At 44.0% G+C, this 23344-nt stretch overlaps 1 protein-coding gene across 11 annotated transcripts in view; it reads left to right on the top strand.

Moving 5' to 3' along the window:
* The window catches only part of BIRC6 (baculoviral IAP repeat containing 6), a 403615-nt gene that overhangs the window by 260817 nt on the left and 119454 nt on the right, over positions 1-23344 (top strand). For 9 of the 11 annotated variants that reach the window (XM_088474413.1, XM_088474414.1, XM_088474417.1 and 6 more), the window contains 2 exons: positions 8802-8931; positions 18933-18968. In XM_088474413.1, coding sequence (XP_088330539.1) covers positions 8802-8931; positions 18933-18968 — 166 coding nt within the window. The remainder of the gene's footprint in view (positions 1-8801; positions 8932-18932; positions 18969-23344) is intronic. The other 2 variants (XM_088474420.1, XM_088474422.1) reach the window with 1 other exon arrangement.

The raw sequence follows: 23344 nt of genomic DNA on the forward strand, positions 1-23344 counted from the left end.
TGGCAGCTTTGTCATGTCGCTATCCATATTTGGTGTTTCACCAAAATAGAGTGGTCCTCCTTACCAAGGCAGGCTACCTTCCAAAGGTTTTCCCGTTTTCACATTAATGAGGAAAACATAGTCACGGCCTTTAAATACTCAGATCTGTCTACAGGTGAGGCTTCCCTTGATGTGGTTCGAGCCCTCCAGATCTATGTGGATCGGACCAAGTCCATCAGGAAGTATGATTCACTCTTTTTGTTATATGATTTTCACAAAAGAGGTTGGCCAGCAAACAAACCTTGTCTCGCTGGCTTCATATGACCATTTCTCAGGTCTACTCTCTGGCTGATCTCCCTATTCCTAACAAGGTGACAGCACATTCCACTCGGTCGGTCTGGCCATCGTGGGCTGTAAGACAGGGTGTCTCTGCTGAACAGCTTTGCAAGGCAGCCACTTGGTCTTCCGTGAGTACGTTTATAAAGTTCTATGCTTTTGATATGTATGCCTCCCAGGATGCTTCCACACTTAGGACGTCCCAAGATAATTCCTGTGGACCCTTTGGAACCCAAAGAAGAAATCTAGAATAATGGTATAACATACATTTTGATAATTCTTTTTCTTCGAGGTCCACAGGGCACCCACTCTGACGCACCTGGCCTCAGATGGACTTGTTCTTAAACTTTATATCACAGATTCCCTCTTCACTTGTTGAGTGTTTTCTTCCTTCTCCACTCTGTCTCTTGCAGCGAGGCTTGGTCACGAACTGAATGCCTGTGGCTGAGGGCGGGGTATATAGGGAGGAGGACTAGTGCATGCTGGGAGCTCCAAAGCTTTGCTGTTTGGTGCAGTGGATGCTTTCCAACTATATATCCCAAGGTAATTCCTGTGGACCGTATGGTCCTCGAAGAATAGAATTCTCAAAAGGGATTTTATACCATAATTCAATATTTTATTACTCACAGTAGTTTACCTAGCTGGTGTGTGGGGACTGCCCTGGATTTGCGGTACCATACCTTCCAAGGGCAAGGAACCAAGGGATGGGGGTGCAAAAGTGTTGCAAAACTGCAGGATTTTTACCCACGGTACTTTCTCCTCAAACTTCTGACCACGATAGCGGTCTAGTGATTCGCAGCAAGAGGGTCAGTCACCCATGTCTTCCAACAGAAATGACTCTCTCTCAGGTATTATGGCAGTTGGCTAATAGACTGGCAACCCCATGGCCCTCTCCCCCTACTAGTATCCCTACAGGGGCCCAGCTGCCCCCAGTTGTACCGTCTCAGAGTACTTTACAGCCTTCTGCCATAGATGCAGGACCTAGAGGCTCTTCCGTATTCAGGAGGCATTCTCTGGGTTCCCTATTTGGATAAGATTGTAACCATGGTGGTGGCGTCATAGATTGCCTTCCTCTCTTCTGGTCTACTTGTTGTCCTACCACCAAGCCTACTGATGAGCTTGACTGGATAGGCATAACCCTGGGGGGTTCCAGTGTGGGAGGCTGACTTCTGCTGTTCTCAGACACCTGGATGGCCATGTTTGACGCCTGGGTGCGAGGTGTTCTCTCCCTGGGCTACGCCTTAGCCTTTTGGGAGCGACCTTCGATACTTTTCATGGATACAGAAAAGCAGAAGCACTGAGGAAGTCTATTCACTCTCTGCTGGCCACCAGAGTACTTGTTCCAGTTCCCCCGTATCACAGAGGCAATGGCTTTAATGCCATCCTCTTCTTGGTTCAGAAGCAGAAGGACAATCCTCATCCTGAAAACCTTCAACAGGTTCTTGAGGGTCCCCAAATTCTGCATGGAGTCTCTACGTTCCATTATTCTGGCCCTGGGGGATTTCAGGGGCTCCTTGGATATCCAGGCTGCCTATTTGCATATTCCTATGCAGCTCAGTAACCAGAGCTTCCTCAGCATTGTGGTCCGGGGTGAGCGGTTCAATTTCGTTCCTTGCCATTTGGTCTTTCCACGTCCCCTCTGGTCTTCATAAAAATCCTTTGTATCAGGATTCTACCTTATCTAGACGACTTTGATTCTCGCCCGGTCTCCGGAGTTTCTCAGGGAACACATTCGTCTCTTGATAGATCTCCTCCAGTCCCACGGAGGGATCATCATTTGGAAGAAATCCTCCTCGACTCAGTCACAGGAGATGTACCATCTTCGAGCCTTGCTGAATTCCAGGTTTCAGCGGGTCTTCCTCCCGCCAGAAAAGCTTTTGAACCTACAAGCCAAAATTCGCAAGTTCTTAAGTCATCGCTGAGTGTCCATATATTCTTGTATGCAGATCCTGGGTTCGCTTGTCTTCACCTTCGACATGGTGGAGTATGCCAAGTTCCCTCCCAGCCTCTTCAGATGGAGCTTCTGTCCCAGTGGAACAGGTTCCATCGGCAGCCCACGACGCAAGCAATCATCCTTTCCCGGGAAATTCGGCTCTTCCTCTCTGGTCCAGGCGTCGCACTTAGACAAGGGCCCCTCTTTGGGATTCAGCACTGGGTCCTCCTCACCATCGTCGCAAGTCTTCGTGGGTGCGGAGTAATAACCTGACAACAAAACTTCTATGGGCGGTCGATGGATTCTGGAACTCCGAGCAATCTTCAGAGCTCTCTGCCTGGCTCAGCTTCTCCAGCATTGTCCGGTCCAGGTACCCGAAAACGCCACTGCCGTTGCCTACATAAATCATCAGGGTTGCAGTCGCGAGGCATGTGGGATGTCGCATTGTCATCTGGGTAGAGTGTTATCTTCCAGCTCTGTCAGCATTCTTCATCCCCGGAGTCCAGAAATGGGAAGCAGACTTTCAACTGCCAGGATGTCCACTAAGGCGAATCGGAGCTTCATTCAGATGCCTTTCGACTCCTAGTTTTTCGCAGGGTGACTGCTCCCAGACCTGCAATCTTTTTTCCAGGGAGTTTTCCATGTTCAACCACCGTTCGTGTCTCTTGTGGCTGCTTAAGACCTGTATTTTAGTTTTCAGAGCTTTCCAATTGGCTCCCTTTGAGCCGTTACAGACTGCTGATTTGCACTGGCTCATCTGGAAAACTGGAGGAAGAACGAGGTACACGTGCGCTCCTGGGTGTATGTGCGGGGGAGTGGTGGGGTGGGGGGCGTATTGGGGAGGGGAGGGGCGTGGGACAATGTACGGGTGTTCTGTGAGTGGGTGGTGGAGGTAAGTAAATGATGAGGCAAACACTGTGATTCGATTCCAACCTGTTTATTGGGTGAGGCACAATGCTCCCTAGGTGGTTTCGTAATGTGGGCTTGGGGATGGATGGATGGCTCTGTGCTATCCTGGTCAGGGAGTGGGTGAACCCCTTTAGGGGGCTCCTTACCGTGCGGCCCTTACTTCTGCACGTCCCCTTGCTGGACCTATGGTCTGCAGTCTTACAGGACCAGGATGCATACGTTGTCAAGGAAGTCCAGTACAGTACCAATGGCGGCGTCCTGCACTTGTTGGATTAGAGAACCTACTGGTAGGTGGAGTGCTGCTCCTGGTTTGTTGCAGCGTTGGTTCTGCTCCCAGGTGTAGGCCAGGTGGTTCCTGACACCTCTACGAGCCTGTGCGGCACTCCTAGTAGAGTATCAGCTCTTGTTTGTTCCTAGTCGATTATTGCTACTGGCATAGTGTTCATTTCTAAAGCATTTAGAGACAGACTGTGTCCACCCTAGTAACATGGACAGTAGCAATTATCTTCTCTCTGGTAGTTTCTACTAAAGTCTCCCTGAACCGGATGTTGATTTCTAGATGATTAAATGTAACAAGATCATTTGTTACCACGTTTGACTAACCAGGGAACCTCCAAGGGCTGCGCTCAGTGTGGAAAAAAACTGGAAATCTGTTTTTCTTCTAACCATTGCGTTGGCCCTGAGGGTGTCAGATTTGGGTGCCCTATCATGTCACTCCCCGTTCCATATTTTCCATACCAACAGGGCTGTGCTGCAGACTCGCCAGGGCTACCTTCCCAAGGTGATATCCCACTTCCACATAAATCAGGAAATTGTGGTACCTGCTTTCCAGACTATAGATTCTTCTCAGCCAGAGGCTTCCTTGGATGTGGTAAGGGCTCTCCGGCTTTGTCAAAAAGACCAGAGATATTCGCGAGTCGGATCCTCTTTTCGTCTTATATGATGTCCACAAGAGGGGCTGGCCGGCTACTAAACAGACCTTGGCCTGCTGGCTCCACTTCACCATTCACCAGGCTTATTTCTTGGCGAATCTTCCTGCTTGGTGACAGCTCATTCCACTCGGTCAGAGGGGACTTCCAGGGCAGTGCACTGCGGTGCTTTTGCTGAACATCTTTGTAAAGCTGCCACGTGGTCGTCTGCTCATACTTTCATACGTTTTTACGCCTTTGATACTTTTGTGTTCTCAGGCGCTGCCTTTGGGCGTTCTGTGCTCACTGCAGCTCAGGTGCGTCCCCGCCAATAGGGACGTCCCAGTGTCATCTCTGTACCCCCTAGTGGAGGTAGAAGAAAAGGAGACTTATGTTGTGTACCTGTTAAGTCTTTCTTCTACTCCATAGGGGCGCACAGGGCTCCCATCCTGACGCACCTGTCTGCCGGGGTATATTTCCTTGGTGAGCTGTCCGGCTGTGCTTTCCATGGTTTGTATGGTTGTGTGTGTGTGTGTCGGGCTTCCTTCTCCTCTGCCTCGCTCCTGCCGTGGGGTTGCAAAGTACACTGATGTCCATTGGTGTGGGGGTCGGTAGAATAGAGGAGAGGAGCCTTGGCTTGTGGTTAATTTTAATTAACTATTTGTTGTCCAGACTCTCCTCTCCAGACTATACCCAGTGTCATCCCTGTGCCTCTTACGGAAAAGAGAGACTTAACAGGTAAGCAACATAATATGTCTCCTTTTTCAATTGAGTTGAAAAACAGTCCCTGTTAAAATATATTTGTAACCATTTTAATTACTATTAGATGTGTCATGAAAAATTAGTTTTTAAAACTCAACCTTGTGATCCATTGAAGTGGGACTCTAGGGAATATGCCTCTGCTCCGATTCCCATTTGGGACTGAGGTCCTGTCTTTGCCCCCTTTTCATCCAGTATGATCCTGGTGGCTTCTTACAGTGTTGTGAGGTTTTGCCTGTTCCCTATTGCTGGGAATGAAGGCAGTGCTAGAAGTCCCCACAGTAGCTCAGTGCAAGTTTTTTTGTGAATGAGTAAGAGAATAAGGGTGTAGCATTCAGGCTACTGCAATTATCTTCCACCATGTAGAGAGCAGCAGGGCTTCACCCCTTTCCTTTGGAATATGCAGGATTTTTATTAAATCTGCCTGTGCACTGCCCCTTGGCAGACGACCCATGGAGCTCAGCTCCACAATTGAGCTCAGCTCCACAATTGAGCTCAAATCCTTTGAGAAGAGAGCTAGTCTCCTGAGCAGGTTTCCTGGAAGATATTTTGATGGGATATTTCTACATCAGGGTCCATAGGGTATCCACAGGACACTTTGGGGTATAGGTGATGACGTCAGGCATCGGGCACCATAGAGTTAAGTTTTCAGCCTCCCAGGGTGCACTAGGGTCCCCCTCCTATACCCCGCCCCCGAGCCAAGGCATCTCAGTTTCGTTTGGTGCCCGGCCGGAGTCGGATGCACCTGTTAGAGGGGGGGCTAAGAATAGCCCCTGAAGTTTCTTCAATGCAGCTGTGGCTGCACATCTGGAAGTACAGCATGGACAGTCAGTGCTGACTTCCTTGCTGTCTTCCCTACACCCCTGCCGGTACCAGAACGCCGGTACTGATCCGGGTATGCTGGTAAGCATCTGGGGTCACAGCTAGCGGTGACCCCAGATGTTTGGGACCATGGCCGGATCCAAGGGGGCAGCAGGTAAGCAGCGGGGTCCCGCGGTGGGACCCTGCTGAAACATGGTCCAGAGTCCCCAGGCAGGGGGCTCCCTGAGGACTGGCTGCAGCGTGGAGCCAGGTACCTAAGCTGCGCTTACACTACCCCCCTGGGACAGCGGACCGCGGTTGAGCGGTAGCGCTGCGGCGTCCCAGGGGTTAATTGCATGCCAGGGGAGCGCGCCTTCCCTGTAGCACAGCCGGCGCCTCCCCCGCTGCACACAGCCCTCTCTGCACTGTGCTGACTGGCCCTGTGGCAGCGCTCCTCCCCCAGGCCGGCCTCCTCTATGCTCCTCGATGGCCGTCTTTACAAGCACATGGTGAACGCTGCTGGAAGCTTGGAAGCGGTGGCATCGCGGTCTGGGTCCCCCGGCATACCTCTCCTCCGTTTGGTTCAGGTCGGAGTATGCAGCGCTGTGTCCTACCAGGCTCTGTGTCTGCGTAGTTGATTATCAGCGCTGTTAGTGCAGGAATTGATTTTCTTTGCATTGTATGTGACTTCTGCTAGCGCTGCTGCCTGTACTTTCATTTTCTACTGTCAGCCTTTTCACTTTCCCTGATCTTCTGCTAAAGCCCTTGCGGTGCAGTGATTGCAGGGTGGTCTCACACTATACTACGAGTATCAGTGAGAGGGGTCACATACTACCATCATGTCTGAGAGTGACTTTCCTCTCCAGCTTTTGTGTACTACGTGCAAGGTACCTATAGCGGAGGGGGAAGGTAGCGCGGAGGGGCCATGTCGGCAGTGTTATTTATTGGCGCGGCCAATTACTGTCACGGCCCCGTTGCAGGAGCCGCCCTGGGCTTGTTTCGCCAAAGCGCTTACAACCCGACCATTTTCAGTACCGGGCGTTATCTTTTGGGCTGGCGACAGCACCACGTGTATTCACCAAGGTGATGGCGGCTGCAGGGAGTCCGCATGTTACCGTACTTGGACGACCTTCTGTTGGTGGCAGGATCTCCGGAAGCTTATCTTCATGAAGGCCTTCCGGTTCCTTCCTCTGTGAGGGCTCATTCCACTAGGTCTGTGGGTCCTTCGTGGGCAGCTCAACGTGGTGCCTCTGCAGTCCAGATCTGCATGGCTGCCACATGGTCCTCGGTCCATACCTTTGTGAGGTATTACGTGTTTGACACCTTTGCCTCAGGATGCTTCCCTCGGGCGGCGGATTCTCCTTTCAGCACAGGAGCGTCCCTACCCTTAAAGGATACTGCTTTTGGACATCCCCAAGGTATCCTGTGGATACCCTATGGACCCTGATGTAGAAAATATGAGATATGGTAAGAACTTACCCTTGTTATCTCTATTTCTACGAAGTCCATAGGGTTCCACAGGACTCCCGCCCTGTCGCACCTGTGCTGCAGATGGGCTTTACTCTGGACACCGGTTTTTCCGTCTCCCTCTGGTGAGAATGTGATTCTTGTGTGTGTCCAGATCTTTTTTCTCTCTCTTCCTTCTCCTCCTCCGGCCTATGGCTTGGTACGTAACTGAGATGCCTTTGCTCGGGGGCGGGGTATAGGAGCGGGACCCTAGTGCATCCTGGGAGGCTGAAAACTTAACTCTATGGTGCCCGATGCCTGACGTCATCGCCTATACCCCAAGGTATCCTGTGTAACCCTATGGACTTCGTAGAAATAGAGATAACAAAGGTAAGTTCTTACCATATCTCCTATTTTTAAAGATCTATCTACCTGCGCAGAGTTGGCAGCATCAATGTAGAGAGTGGGCTGAGCCTTGGCAGTGTGTGGAGAAGGGGAAGAAAGCACACCTCCCACTAAGTCTAGTGTTAAAGATGAGTCAATGCTCTTCATGTTAACCTGCAGTTCTAATCAAAGTAAGCAAAGATGTACACCATCCACGAGAAACCTTTCCAGAAGTATCCTGCTGATGGAAGCAACAGTTTTCCAACAAATGGTGTGTCATGCATTGGTGTGCAGTTCACACAGTTGGTTAGAGTAGCCTCAGTAGGAGTAGTCAGTAGCAGCATGTAACTGATGTTATAGGAGCCGTAAGGCAAATCTGTTAAACACATCCATTGACAAAGTAAAGACAAACTTGTGACATGGAACAAGTCACACTGAAAAATGGTAATGCTACATATACCTATGGGGCTGTTTTAAATAACATTTAATGAGGCGTTTGCTTTTCAGGCTCATTTTGGTGTGGACAGCCTGGCATTTCTGAAAGCTTGGTCACTGTGTTAGCATGTCCTGACCACTCCGTTAGTAAAACACATCAAAAAAATATTTGTGTCTAAAATGAGTAGACCGATGCGTTTTTTGTGATTTTTTTTTTTGTGATTTTTTTTTTTTTCTCAGTGTATGTTTGGGACTAAAGAGGACAAGTGGAGGTGTTGCCCATAGCATCCAATATAGAATGTACTAGATCAATGATAGCTAGAAGCTCCACTTGTCCTATTTAGACAATTTTGTAAATCCCATTAGTATTAGCACAGTGTTTGAAAGGGTTGGGTATGAAATCCCAGGGGCCTGAAATGCCAATGCCGGAGGCCCGTAAGAGCAGAATCCAGATGGCGGCAGGTAAGTTTGCTAACCCAACCCTTCTCGCCACCCTAACCCTCCCTTAGGGGTGCCTTACTCTCCCGGTGGGGTTGCCTAACCCTAAACTCCCCCTGGTGGTGCCTTAGGTTTAGGCTAACTCTCCCCGGTCTCTCCCCCCAGCCACCCCTCCCCGGCTTCCTGTGCGTCGGATTTATAACTACATACCTTTTGATATGTGTATTGTGAATTTTACAACCTCATGTACTGGCATTGCTTTGTTGCTGTGGGTTTTATGTTGTGTGCCTGTGTATATTTATATTTTTATTCTGTGGTTTTGGGCAGTGTGACAGTAAGGGAATTGATAATTTGTGTCCTGCCCACTGCTAATTTGCCATGAAACATTTTGTTCATTACTTTATAAGTAGTGAAATAAGTGTATAGTATTTCTTTATGTATTGAGAGGTAACACAAATAACTTTATTTTACAGTTGTACAAAGGCAGAATAAATGCTACAAGTCACATCATCCAGCATCCGATGTATGGAGCAGGGCACAAGTTCCGCACTCTTCACTTGCCCATCTCCACCACACTAGCAGAACTTCTTGACCGGGTCTCAGGCAAGCTATAGATCTTTTTCTCTACCTAACTGTCCACATATATTCTAACAAATTACATCACTAGAGAAATATTTGGCAGATTCCAAAGTATCACAATCTGTAGTATTTGTTTTATAGGTTCAGTGTACATGGGACATTCCAATGTTAATAATAAACTTTATCCTCACACAGTTAATTTTTAGTAGCTTTCTTTGATTTTACATTTTTATATATTTGTATAAATTTTATGTGCTGCTTGCGTAGTAAAAACCATATTGCTTAGGTTATTACAGTGGGCTCAAGTCAGTGGTTAAGTGGGGTACAAGGAGGCTACAGCAGTTATTGCTCTCGGACAATGCCTCCCATCCTACCGTCACAGGACTAATGCGTTAAACTCTCATCTACCCTACTGTCTGATTTAGTGTATGGATGTAACTGATCTGAGTTGAATTTAAAGAGTAACAAATTCATATTAGATTATATTTGACAAATTGTCACCTCCACTTGCATGTTTTCAGTACAATTTATTTATGAAAAAAAAAGTCTTAATTAAAATAACATGCTTAACAAATTGTAAATCAAATAGTCTAATTGCACCCATTTAAATACTGCTAAATAGTATAGCAAGACAACAAGGGCCATAATAAGACTCCGTGTGCGTGTTTGTGACGCTCAATAACAATGGTACTTTTTTTTTTTTTATTGAGCGCAGCTATCAGACTCCCTCTGTTTGTCATACTGTTGCCTGGATAATGAAGGTTTCCCTGCAGTAAGATAATCATGCCAAGCAGCGTGTCAAATGGCAGCTTTGACTATTTCTGTCAGATTGCTGTGTTCTTATTGCAAATTACATTTTTAAACATTTGAAAGTGTTTGAAGCTGGGGTTCTTTTAGCCCTGTTACCAAGCAGCTTAGCAACTCATTTTATTGTATCTGACCTACCTTTTTGTTAATTTCAGAGACTCTTGTACATTATACAACAAACATTCAATATTGGCATCTCCATTTATTGAATGTGGTCTACCTGTTTGCTGCTGAGAACAAGCTTTTCACGTGACACAAAATGGCTTGGCTGAGGAAGTGACTTTGTGCAGGCTACTAGCAAGCAGCTTGACTTTAAGAGCTGAGCGATTGGTGCATCTACCGAGTTCTATAGATAATTCAGCTTAATATTAATATTTAACACCCCAGCCTAGTAAATAGTATGCTATGTGACTAAAGTGTCTAAATGATGCCTATACCATACCATGACACACACACCGGTTATTCCACCGTCGGAAGACTGCGCAAGGCAGATTTTCATTTACACATTTAATAAACAGCAGTGTTACCCACCACAAAACATAGTGCTGGTAATGACTTCATAAATTATACATTGATAACCTGTTGGTTTATCTTAAATTGTTAATTTTCATAAAATATTTCTTAAAAGTGCATTACTACATAAAATACACTGTCACGGAGCATCAGTAACGTAGAAATACCTATAAAGTATGTGTGTATGTATATATATATATATATATATATATATATATATATATCTCTCCAAACGTCCGTTTTCAAGAACAAGGCGGCACTCCCAATGATGATGGTACAAAAACGTGTATTAAATTATTTCAGTGACACATTATAATGTGTCACTGAAATAATTTATTACACGTTTTTGTACCATCAATTGGGAGTGCCGCCTTGCTCATGGAAAAAGACGTTTGGAGACTGTTTAGGAAGGCACCCCTGCGTTGTCCTAATTATCCAGAGTGCCAGGCTTCCATGGAAGGTGTGTGTGTATGTATATGTATGTGTATATATATATATATATATATATATACACATACATACATACATATTAATGTGTATGTATGTGTGTAAATTGCTTCTTAGAGAATTATGCTATCTGTGGAAAACCAGTCACTTGTGATAGAACTTTAGAAAATAGTCCATATAGTCACTACTTGATTAGTTTGTTGTGCTACTCTGCCCACATACAAAGCCATTACTCCAGTTGTACGGAAAAAAAGGTTAGACGTTTAAGAATATGAGCTCTATTAGCAAGAAAATACTCTAAAGCTTCACAAGGCAATGTCCTTCAACTGAACAGTGATATTAGTCCATGCTGGATTTTCAGTTGGCCCTGATGAGCCACTTCAGAAACAGTGTATATTGTTCAGCAATGGGGTAGCTTACTCCCTTTCAATGGCTTGATGTATATATTATATACACAGTCAAGTGATCAATCTCCAGTAGTCGAGTACAATCCTTTATGCAGAATCTTAAAGCTTGTAGTGTATAATAGATCTGAATTTGACAATATATGCACAAGAATATTATCTTCATGAACATAAAGGAAAAAAACTGACTCTGAACTAAAAGTAGTAACATTGTATTTTTACAATCACTGAGTATTTTTAAAGTGACACTTTTATTATTAGTTGGAGTGTCAGAAGCGCTATCTTTTTACTCAAACTTTTCAATCTTAATTCAACAGCTATAAAATAATACACGTTTTGACAACTTTTAAGTAATTATTTCAAACAACCATAAATTACATGATTGTCCATTGTAAAAACGACCGTATAATACTTTTAGCATGTTTGTGTTCATTTGTATTAAAAAAAAAAAAATCTTACAGCACAACTTTATAGTCTGCAATATCAATTTTTTTTTTTTTTTTTTTTCGCTCATTCTTGATCAATTGTACTGAAGTACCAATAATAGATGACTTTGTAGTTTAGAACCCCTGTGTAAGCAGAAAGTAAATTAGCTATGATAGAACATAGTGGATGCTGTAGTCAGGGGTGTGTATGGTAGTTGGGTACTTCTATAAACCAAATGACATAACGAGTGCAGGGGACTCCCATCAATTTACCACATTGTAAAATATGATCTGTAGTTACCAACCAATGTATATGGAACAGTGTTGTAAAGTTGAATGTTTGACAATGCTAACCATTTTATTAATCAAATCCTTTTTTATATAACAAACCTGTTACGCAGAGCTTTACAACCATAGCAGTGTATATTCATTCACGTAAGTTCCTTGCCCAATGGAGCTAATGTTTCACTTGTTTTGGGCCAATTTAGTGAAGAGAATTAACCCACCAATATATATATATTTGGGTCATCTCAGATTTTCATGAAATTTGGTAGGATGATAGACTGCATCAGGTAACTTTCATATGTCAAATTTGAGCCCTCAGTGATACACAGTTGCAAACATGACAAAAAATTAAAAATTTATGCTTGCAAGGTCAACTAAAACGAATCATAACTTTGCTTCTAATTGCGGTAGAACTTTCATGTTGGTCTTGTTTTGAAGCTAACTGACCATAGTTTCATAAAAAAAAAATAATTATATTTAAATATTGACTTACCTTTCCAAGTCACATGATGTGACCTTTGACCTTGAATATCTAAAAAAAAAAAAGTTTTTTTTTTTTTTTTTTACGCAAAGTATGTTATACACTTAAATACAATCTTTCTGGTAAAAGATTCATTTTGGGAAGCCTTTGGAAGCAGGAGTAAGAAAAATATTAAGTACTGCAGCTCAACCATTCTTGCACTAACCATGTAACTGGCAAGTTCACATCAGACTTGTCTTGTAGTGTATAGCTGGCCACACACTAGACCAACTTACATCCAACCAGCCAAAATGTTGATTGGTTGGAATGAAAATCTGGTAACGTATGGGAATAAATGATGATCAGCAATTTGCTCCTATATGCCAGAAACAACATATAGGAACAACATTCAAACAACAGTTTTGGTCCATTTTCCAGAGTTTGGGAGCAAATTGCTGATTGTATACCTTACCAGATTTTCATTCCAACCAATCAACTAGTTGGCTGGTTGGACAGATAATCTTTAGATGTGTGGCCAGCTTAACTCTGTGTTCTAGGGATGGCTGTCGGTGGTTTTTTCCATAGATGGTAGAATAACAATCCATAGTGAATACTCAATGGTTTGCACCACTCAGTCTAGCTGCAGCTTCTGCTTTGAGAACTAGTGATATACAAAGCATGCTTGCCTTCGGGAGGGGGTAGCCAGGTCAGCATAGGGGGTGATGCTAGGGCTACTACCCGGCATTAGAAGCGGAGCGAGGGGCGTGACCATTTGATTGCGTCATTTTGGCCTGCCACCGCTACACAATGCCGAAATTACCGACATTGTGAAGCAAGGGGTGGGGCCATGGTGATATGATTCAGCGTGTGCAGGTGTTTGTGTGGGAGCTGCAAGGGTGTCGATGGGGTGGGGGTGCCTGCTTTTCCGGGGGTACTGGTGCAACATCCGATTTTTGGTTGGCTCACAGCCGTTTTAGAAGCGTAAGCAAGTATGATACAAGGGCCTAAGACAGTTTGTCTCAGTGGTTCCCAAACACAGTCCTCAGGGCACCCTAACAGTCCAGGTTTTAAGTATATCCATGCTTGACCACAGGTGACTTAATTACTACCTGTCAGTTTGCTTTAACCACCTGTGCTCAACCATGGATCTCTAAAACCCAAACTGTTGGGGTGCCTTGAGCATCGTGTTTGGGAACCTCTGGTTGTCTAATACAGTGTAGTAGTTTGATCTAAAGAGTGACAAATGTATAAGAAGTACTTTAGGGCTCAGTGCTACAACCCATTTGATATTAAAGGACATGGCAGCAGATGAAAACAATAAGGAAGATGCTACCATGGATGATTAAAATACTGCCATGTGTCAATAGGAACTTGCCGGTTGCATGGTTAGTGCAAGAAGGGTTGAACTGCCGTACTTAATTTTTTTTTTTACTCCTGTTCCCAAAGGCTTCCCAAAATGACTTATACCAAAGAAAGATTGTACATAAGTGTAACATACACTTTTTTTTAGATAATCAAGGTCAAAAGTCACATCATGTGACCTTAAACTGAAGAAGTCAATATTTAAATATAAAACAATTTTTTATGAAAACTGGTCCCTTAGCTTCAAAACGAGACCAAGTTCTACCACAATTAGAGGCAAAGTTATGATTCGTTTTAGTTGTCCTTGCAAGCATACATTTACAAATTCTTACAAATTTTTGTCATAATTGCAACCCTGTAGCATGAACACAGTGTATCACTGAGGACTAAAATTTGACATATGAAAGTTACTTTATGCCATCTACCATCCTACCAAATTTCATGAAAATCGGAGATGGTCGGGTTGAAAAGTTACTTTTTTTGGGATGATTTGGCATGGAATGACTCATTTAGGACTGGGGTAGGAAATTGGAACAAATGGAGGAAAAAGATACAATCATGGAGAGAACATATAAACTCTATGAATATGGCACACTTGTTGAAATCAAAACCAATCCGCCAGTGTAGACATTCCCACATTTGTCCTATCCCAACGTATTTGTAGGTTACGTTCATTACAGACTTTAAAATCTGCTTGGAAATATTTTTTATTTATTTATTTTTTTAACCTAATGACATTGGTTGGGTTCACTCTTGTTAACCATATTTACTGAAGGAATTTTGTGAAAAAGTATAATGTCGCTAAATTGCTATAAATTTATAGCTCTCCATCACTATTGTCTCTCTGGTTTGACAGTTCTGTCACATAATTTAGCGTTGGTCAAGTACATTTGAGATTGATTATTCACTGGCATCATTTTTAAATATCTGTCTGGCACAGAATAAAAGAAATCCATTGATCTATTATCCTCTTGAAGTGGAGAATTGAAGCTCTGTTTTAGCCACCAACTAAGAGATTCACTAATTATTTTTTGATACTAAACTTTATAAATGCCCCATGTCCATTTTTGTGCCTATTAAGTAACCTCTATTTCTTCTATAGCTTTAACAAAGGGGATAAAAGCACCACTTTAGGGAATACAGATGTGTCATCTTGTATCCTTGGCATCGCTGCCGCACATATGCTGCCAAAGTGCCCACTGGCGGGCACGTGCGCTACTTTTGCAGCCGCAATCCATAGGAGCGCATTGTGCGAATACTCCTGCGGCATGGCAAATCGCATGCCGCAATGCGTTTGCACGTTTGCCGCATCGGCAGCGATGATGGATAATGACACATCTGTGTCTGTTAAATAGATGCCTTTGCTGCTACAGAGCTTCCTGTAATTAGTAATTTGACTCAGTGCTTTAGACTGAGATTTTTATTCCCTTCAAGAAAAGTTAATTGTGATTTTCTCCATTAGATATGACTAATTATAAACAAAAGATAAAATATTGTTGAGAAAGCTGATCCCAGAACAGTTCACAAAAATTTTCAAGTTTATTTTATCTAGATATGTTCAGGGCTGCAGAGCCAGAAAAGTAGGCTGTTTAAAAAAAAAAATATATATATATATATATATATATATATATATATATATATATTCTGTGTGTTACATATTTGTATGCACGATAAAGTCCTGTTATCTTGCGCACCTCACACTGCACAATTTTCCATAAGTCTTGAATCCACTTAGCTATGTTTAGTCATATGCCTAGATGGGAAAATAATAGATTAAGTCAACTGTTAGCTACTGCTATAAGTAGCATCCATCATGGAGAAAGTGAGGTCCAGTTATTACCAGCACGTTTGTGGTTTAAGTGGTGGACATATCTTTCTGCAGGGCTCCACCTTATGTCATACTAAATATATTTGTAATGGTTGCTGTTTAACAAGTGGGTTCCTCTCACAACACAAGATTTGTAGGGACACTGTATCTTACGTAGCTAGATACAATATTTCATTCCTTGAAAACAAGAGCCAAGTAGCATAACATTTTTGTGAATATTCTGTAGAATTCTGTAGATGCATCCATCCATCTCCTGGATCATCACAATAAGCTTTCCCCCCCTCCCCCACCTTTGACCTAACATTTCTTAAACTGCACCAAACGTATTTCTTTTTAAATTACGATCCCCCATCTCATTGGATAACTTCGAAAAAAAATATTTTTTTTGCTGCTTTTTGGTGGAAATAAAGCTGATTGTAGAGCTGTTGAAATGTAGCTTTTACATGGGCAAGCGTGGCTGCTAAATCTGTGTGTCAGACGGCTGGATCTATATTTGTATATATTGATGTATTGATATATCTACAAGATTTGGCCAGACCTCAGCAACATGCTCAATTCTGACCAAAATTGACTGTTTTTAGTATGCATGCACTTGCATTTTGGGGCCAATGAAGACTCTAAAACTTTCTGCCACATTGCATTAAATGGTTAGCTCACAGCAACCCTGGTATGGCTTCTCTGCCAAGGTATACACTGCAGCTACACTTTGCATTTTTCATGTTTTGCCTCACAACCTGGAATTAAAATGGATTGTTTTGAAGGTGTGCATCATTTCATTCACAGAACATGCCTACAACTGTGAAGTTGTGGGTTTTTTATTATATTGTGAATCAAACAACATTTAGGACAGCATAACAGAAAACTTCAGCGTGCATAACTATTCACCCCGCTAAAGTCAGTACTTTGTAGAGCCACCTTTTGCGGCAATTACAGCTGCAAGTCACTTTGGATAACTCTCTATGAGCTTGCCACATCTTGCCCCTGGGATTTTGCCCATTCCTTAAGGCAAAACTGCTCCAGCTCCTTCATGTTGGATGGTTTCTGCTTGTGAACAGCAATCTTCAAGTCTGACAACAGATTCTCAATTGGATTGAGATCTGGGCTTTGACTAGGCCATTCCAATACATTTAAATGTTTCCCTTTAAACCACTCGTGTGTTGCTTTAGCAGTATGCTTCGGGTCATTGTCCTGCTGGAAGGTGAACCTCCATCCCGGTCTCAAATCACAGGAGGACTGAAACAGGTTTTGCTCAAGAATATCCCTGTATTTAGCACCATCCATCTTTCCCTCGACTCGAATCAGTTTCCCAGTCCCTGCTGCTGAAAAACATCCCCACAGCATGATGCTGCCACCACCATGTTTCACTGTGGGGATGGTGTTCTTGGGGTGATGGGATGTGTTGGGTTTGCATCAGACATAGCGTTTTCCTTGGTGGCCGAAAAGATAAATTTTAGTCTCATCTGACCAGAGCACCTTCCTCCATACAGTTGGGGAGTCGCCCACATGCCTTTTGGCAAACTGAAATCGTGTCTTCTTATTTTTATCACTAAGTAATGGCTTTTTTCTGACCACTCTTCCATAAAGCCCAGCTCTATGGAGTGTACGGCTTACTGTGGTCAGATGCACAGATACACCTGTCTCTGCTGTGAAACTCTGCAGCTTCTTCAGGGTTACCTTTGGTCTCTGTGCTGCCTCTCTGATTAATGCCCTCCTTGCCTGGTCTGTGAGTTTTGGTGGGCGGCCCTCTCCTGCCAAGTTTGTTCTGGTACCATGTCCTTTCCATTTGATGATGATGGATTTGATAGTGCTCCGGGGGATCATCAAAGATTTGGATATTTTTTTTTATAACCCAACCCAGAATTGTACTTCTCAACAACTTTGTCCCTGACTTGTTTGGAGAGCTCCTTGGTCTTCATGGTGTGATGCCTCTTGCTTAGTGGTGTTGCAGCCTCTGGGGCCTTTCAGAAAAAGGTGTGTTTATACTGACAGATCATGTGACACTTAGATTTCACACATGTGGACTTCATTTCACTAATTATGTGACTTCTGAAGGTAATTAGTTGCACCAGAACTTTTGAGGGGCTTCATAGCAAAGGGGGTGATTACATATGCACATGCCAATTTTCAGAATTTTATTTATAGATTTTTTTTATATACCGTATATATTCGAGTATAAGTCGACCCAAATATAAGCCGTGGTACCTACTTTTACCACAAAAAACTGGGAAAACGTATTGACTCGAGTATAAACCTAGGGGTGGGAAATGGCAGCAGCTGGTAGTGCTCCCAGTAGTAATTCCCCCTGGTTGTGCCCCCAGTAGTAATTTCTCCTGGTAGTGCCGCCAGTGATAATCCCCCCTTTCAGTGCCTCCAGTAGTAATCCCCCCCTGGTAGTACCCCCAGTGGTAATCCCCCATTTTAGTGCCCCCTGTAGTAATCCCCCCCTGATAGTACCCCCAGTGGTAATCCCCCCTTTTAGTGCCCCCTGTAGTAATCCCCCCCTGATAGTACCCCCTGTAGTAATTGCCCCCTGTAGTAATCGCCCCCAGTAGTCCCCCCCCCTAGTAGAGAGAGACATAATCAGAATTTTAAAAAAATAAAAAATCACCTACCTGAAACCCCCGCTCCTGGTCCCGCCGCTAACAGCTCCTCCGGCCGCTTTGCATGGGAGAGACGTCATTACTCATGACGTCTCTCCCATTACCCACTGCGGGAGCCGGAAGATGGCTCCCGCTGTGGGAGCAGCAGCAGATGAGAGTCTTAACAGACTCTCAGCGGCTGCTGATTTCAGCAAACACACAGCTGCCGGCTTCGGCGGCTGTGTGTTTGTGCTGTGTAGCGCTGACCGAACTCCGTCCGGTCAGCTCTACACTTCACTCGAGTATAAGCCAAGGGGGTACTTTTTCAGCACAAAAAATGTGCTGAAAAACTCTGCTTATACTCGAGTATATACGGTATATATTTTTCTCATTTCACTTCACCAAATGATACTATTTTGAGCAGATCCATCACATAAAATTCATATTAAAAAAATAGATTACAGGTTGTAATGTAACAAAAATGATAAAAAGCTAAGGGGGGTGAATACTTTTGCAAGGTACTGTATATATTAAGTCTAGGCTAGAGATGCAAGGTATATCGTCGTCCTCTGTGTCCAGATGAATGCAGCCACTTTTTCAACCAAAAGGCAGTAGAGAAAAAAGAATAACCGTTATGATTCAGTTAACAATTTACAAATAAGTAAATGTGTTATATAGCATTTTACATACAAAGTTTACATGGCTTTTTATGTAGATGTTTCATGTGAACTTTTACACACATTTAAGTCACTTACAGTGGTGTTTGGGGAGTTGTCTTTTATTGTGATTGGATAGCGGATAAAAAAATTAAGGTTTTATTACATTAATGTCTCGACATATATGAACCCAGTTTGAACGTCACTGTCTGTTGGTCCTATGACCTTGATTAAGTCATTTTGTTTTCTTGTGCCTTAGGCAGTAAAATTGAATTTGAAAGCTGGGATTCACAAAGTAAGTGATTTGAAACAAAGCTTTCCATAACATGTCAATGGCAGTAGGAAGAGCATTAGTAAACTCAAACATAACCTAAATGACCTTTATCCCAGTTTTAGAATGCACAATTTAGTGTTTAGTGATATACATTTTTGCACAGTAGAAGTGTCTGTTTAGTTTAATGTTGCTTTGTTTTCCTTACTATATTTTATGCAGTCACACAGCTCTCGCGCCGACCTACAGATTGGCAAAGTGAATTCTTTTGGTCATTATTTATCATGTCATTCTTGTCTAACGATGGACAATTAAATGGATGAAAGTCAAGTGTTATGAATTTGTTATTGTATTATACAAGAAATGGAAATACATTCAGAAATAGCTGCATTTGACCTCTGAGTCATGTCCATGAAAATGTCACAGATAAAACAAAGTGCTCTTTAGTGAGTAAAAAAAATCTGTTTGGAAAAGCATGATTTGCCCAAAATACAAAATGTTTCCAAAGTCAAGGACAGTGCGTTCATAGAGGAGTGCTCCGTGCGGCAAGTGTATGTGTATAAATATATTAGTGATTTAGTATCTGTGGTACAGTGGTATTGAAAGTTAATCATTCTTGTATTGATAAATCGTTCTCCTTTTTAAGACCTTGAATAAAGAAATATTTCCTTTCTTGCTCTTATTGCTATGCTGGTTATGTAAATTGCTGCTTTAATGCAGATATTTGAAACCCTCAATTCTAAACCTTCCACAGCTGGAGTTCCGATTGTCTACTCCATCTTTTATGACAGATGAGAGAGATTGCTAGTTCTGTTTCTTTTTTAGTACATTAACATTAGAAGTATTTTCATCCCTAAAATATATATCTATTGTGTATATTATATACAGTATTATATAGTCCAAAGGAATCCGGCACTCTGTAGCAAAATTGTAAATGCCCAGGTGCCTTCCCGGAGGTCATAGAACAAAGCAAAGGATTGAGGGCGGCACTCTTGGGACTTGTACACATGTAAATAATCACACTGTCACAGCAAATGAATCCTACGTTTCGGTTTTACAAAAATAAAGGTATAGGAAAACTGTCATGTCGGTGACCGTGTGATTATTTACATGTATACAAGTAAAAAAATAAAGAGCCTGGTGGGCTCTGAAACGTTGGTGAGACTCAAGTAAAAACCTTTTTTGCATCTAAGGGGGGAATTCAATTCAGTGCGATGTAGAATAGCTGCGGGAGTGAGCTCCTGCAGCTATTCAATTCAACGCGCTGTTTGGGCGGGCAAAGGATTTCTTCTCGCACCCCCTCAGGAATCAAGGAGAAATCCAACAAAACTGCAGGGCACGCAGCTATTTGCCGGCTTAGCGCGGCGCTAACAGCTGCGCGCCCGGCACTTTAGTTGGAGAATGCAGGTTACCGCACCTTAACACCAAGGTTAAGTCGTGAGAACCGGCGTTCTCTGACTTACCTGCTTTCCCGACAGGGCACACAGCGCATTGAATTGAATAGCTGCAGGTGCTCCCTCCCGCAGCTATTAATCATCGCGCTGAATTCAATTAGGTGCGAAAAGTCTAAATCTTTTCGCCTGCTGAGGTTTTTTCCATCATCACTGGTTTTCCATGTGGAAAAGTATCGCGCGCGTCCCCGCTTATCCCCATATACAATTACAAATCAGTTAAAACGGCACCCGCCAATTTCGGACCTGGCGAAAAGTACTGTCAAAAATGGGGAAAACACCCTGTACCCCCCCCCCCCGGAAAGCTGCACTAACACAGGGGATCACGATAGGGGTGTTCTAGTACCCCTATTAAAGCTAATCTAGTGGGGGGGGGGGGGGGGGGGTGTTTCTCCAAAAGCTTGCTATTAGCGTCTTTGAAGATGTGGTGAAGAATGGCATTAGGCAATATTTTTCAAGCAAAATAACTAGTCTCTGCAATTTTGGGGTACATGACAATGGGTGCTGGCATATTTTAAAGTTGCTAAAGTGAAGTTTAAAAAAAAAAAAAAAAAAAAAAAGTTAAAAATCCACCTGCAGCAAGAACCTGCAATCTTAAAAACACCTGGTGCATACTTGGGGACCCCACTGGAGAGTCTTTCGCTAGTTTTTAAGGTTGTCCCCCAACTTTGTTTTTGTTGCCCCCAAATTGAATGTGCTTTTTTGGGGTAAGTGGTTTTTTTTTTTTTTTTTTTAAACTTTGACAGTTTTCCTTTGTGGGGCTGTCCCAAGGGTGCAGGGTGGTTCCCGCAAGTTTGCACCCCAAAACCCCAATTTTGCACTTACCCCAATACAGTGGTGCCGGACGGGTCCCCGGCTCCACTCATGCGCCTGTGGTATGATCTTACATTGTGTACTGCTGGTGTGCATGTCCGATAGAGGCTTTCCTGGACTGCCTTTTATATCTGTGATGTGCTGCAGAGGACAGACACGTCATGAGCCAGGGAGTCCCTTGCAGGGCTTCCCATTAACTGAGCACCTTTTCTCTGATCCCCGCCCACTACAGTGGCCACTCTCTTGATCCAGTTTGCACTCACCGTTGTGATATTGCTGATTACTCAACTCCCCATTCCCCCTCTCTGGCAATCACCTTCTCTCTCTTAACCTGTCACACTCCTCTTCTCCGCCTCTGCCTCCAAAGGCTGCCATTACTAAGTGTAACATTGACGCTATTGACAGTTTCCTTATGCTCCCTATTCGATTCTATCCCCTCTGTCTCCTGTCCTGAACAAGCAGCTTCCTTATACAATGCTTCCCCAAGTGTTTACGTACCACCAAGCGGCAGTGGAGGAAACTGCGCTCTAAGGCTGACTTTCTGCATTTTAAATGTATCCTCTCCTCCTACAGTGCTGCCCTTTCCCTCTCCAGTCATATTTCAAGAACCTCATCTCCTCCCAGTCCATTAACCCCTGGCGTCTCTTCGCCACTTTTAGCTCCCTTCTCTGTCTACCCCCTCCTCACCCCCCCCCCCCCCCCACACACACACACACACACACACACTCTGCCCTTCACTTTGACACCTACCGTATATACTCGAGTATAAGCCGACCCGAATATAAGCCGAGGTACCTACTTTTACCCCAAAAAACTGGGAAAACTTATTGACTCGAGTATAAGCCTAGTGTGGGAAATGGCAGCAGCTGGTAGTGCCCCCAGTAGTAATTCCCCCTGGTTGTGCCCCCAGTAGTAATCCCTCCTGGTAGTGCCCCCAGTGGTAATCCCCCCCTTTCAGTGCCTCCAGTAGTAATCCCCCCCCTGTAGTGCCCCCTGTAGTAATCCTCCCCTGGTAGTTCCCCCAGTGGTAATCCCCCCTTTTTAGTGCCCCCCCTGGTAGTGCCCCCTGTAGTAATCCCCCCCTGGTAGTTCCCCCAGTGGTAATCCCCCCTTTTAGTGCCCCCTGTAGTAATCGCCCCCTGGTAGTGCCCCCTGTAGTCCGTCCCCCCCCTAGTAGACAGAGACGTGATAAGAATTAAAAAAAAAATAAACACCTGAAACTCCCGCTCCTGGTCCCGCCGCTGTCTGCTCCTCCGGCCGCTTTGCATGGGAGAGACGTCGTCATGACGACGTGTCTCCCATCACCCACTGCGGGAGCCGCAGTGGGAGCAGCAGCAGCCGCTGAGAGTCTGACAGACTCTCAGCGGCTGCTGATTACAGCAAACGCGCAGCTGCCGGCTCCGGCGGCTGTGTGTTTGACAGTGTGTAGCGCTGACCGAACTCCGTCCGGTCAGCGCTACACTTCACTCGAGTATAAGCTGAGGGGGTACTTTTTCAGCACATTTTTTTGTGCTGAAAAACTCGGCTTATACTCGATTATATACGGTACTTTACATCTAAAATGTGTTGACACTGTAACATAGCATTTTGCATGCAGATACACCCGCAGACGCACAGAGAACAATGGCATGCTGCATATCATTTTAATCAGCAGAAGCTGCTTGTACTATATATTCTCATTGTTGTGCAAATGATACACATTTGAATGTAAAAAGACGCACGGAAACACGCTCTGTGGTACAAAGTTATTACACGGCATGGCACGTCTAGAAGGGCAGTTTAACGCGCCAGGAGGCTAGATGTATGTGGACCCATCTGTACACTCACTGGTCATCTCCAGATTGGACTACTGTAACCTCCTCTTATCTGGCCTCCCTGACTCCTACCTCGCTCCACTCCAATCTGTCTTCAATGCCTCTGCTCGATTCATCTTCCTCTGCAAATGTTCTACATTTGCTTCCCCTCTCCTACAAGCCCTACACTGGCTCCCCTTCCGAACCCAATTCAAAGTTCTTACATTTACTTACAAAGCCCTCACCCATCCTCTCCCATTTACATCTCTGATCTCATCTCACTTCACACTCCTGCCCGCCCACTTCACTCAACAAATACATACTGCCTCTCTTGCCAACTGAT

This window comes from Taudactylus pleione, unplaced genomic scaffold, assembly GCF_031769625.1.
Source record: "Taudactylus pleione unplaced genomic scaffold, aTauple2 ptg000154l, whole genome shotgun sequence".
NCBI classification, from domain to species: domain Eukaryota; kingdom Metazoa; phylum Chordata; class Amphibia; order Anura; family Myobatrachidae; genus Taudactylus; species Taudactylus pleione.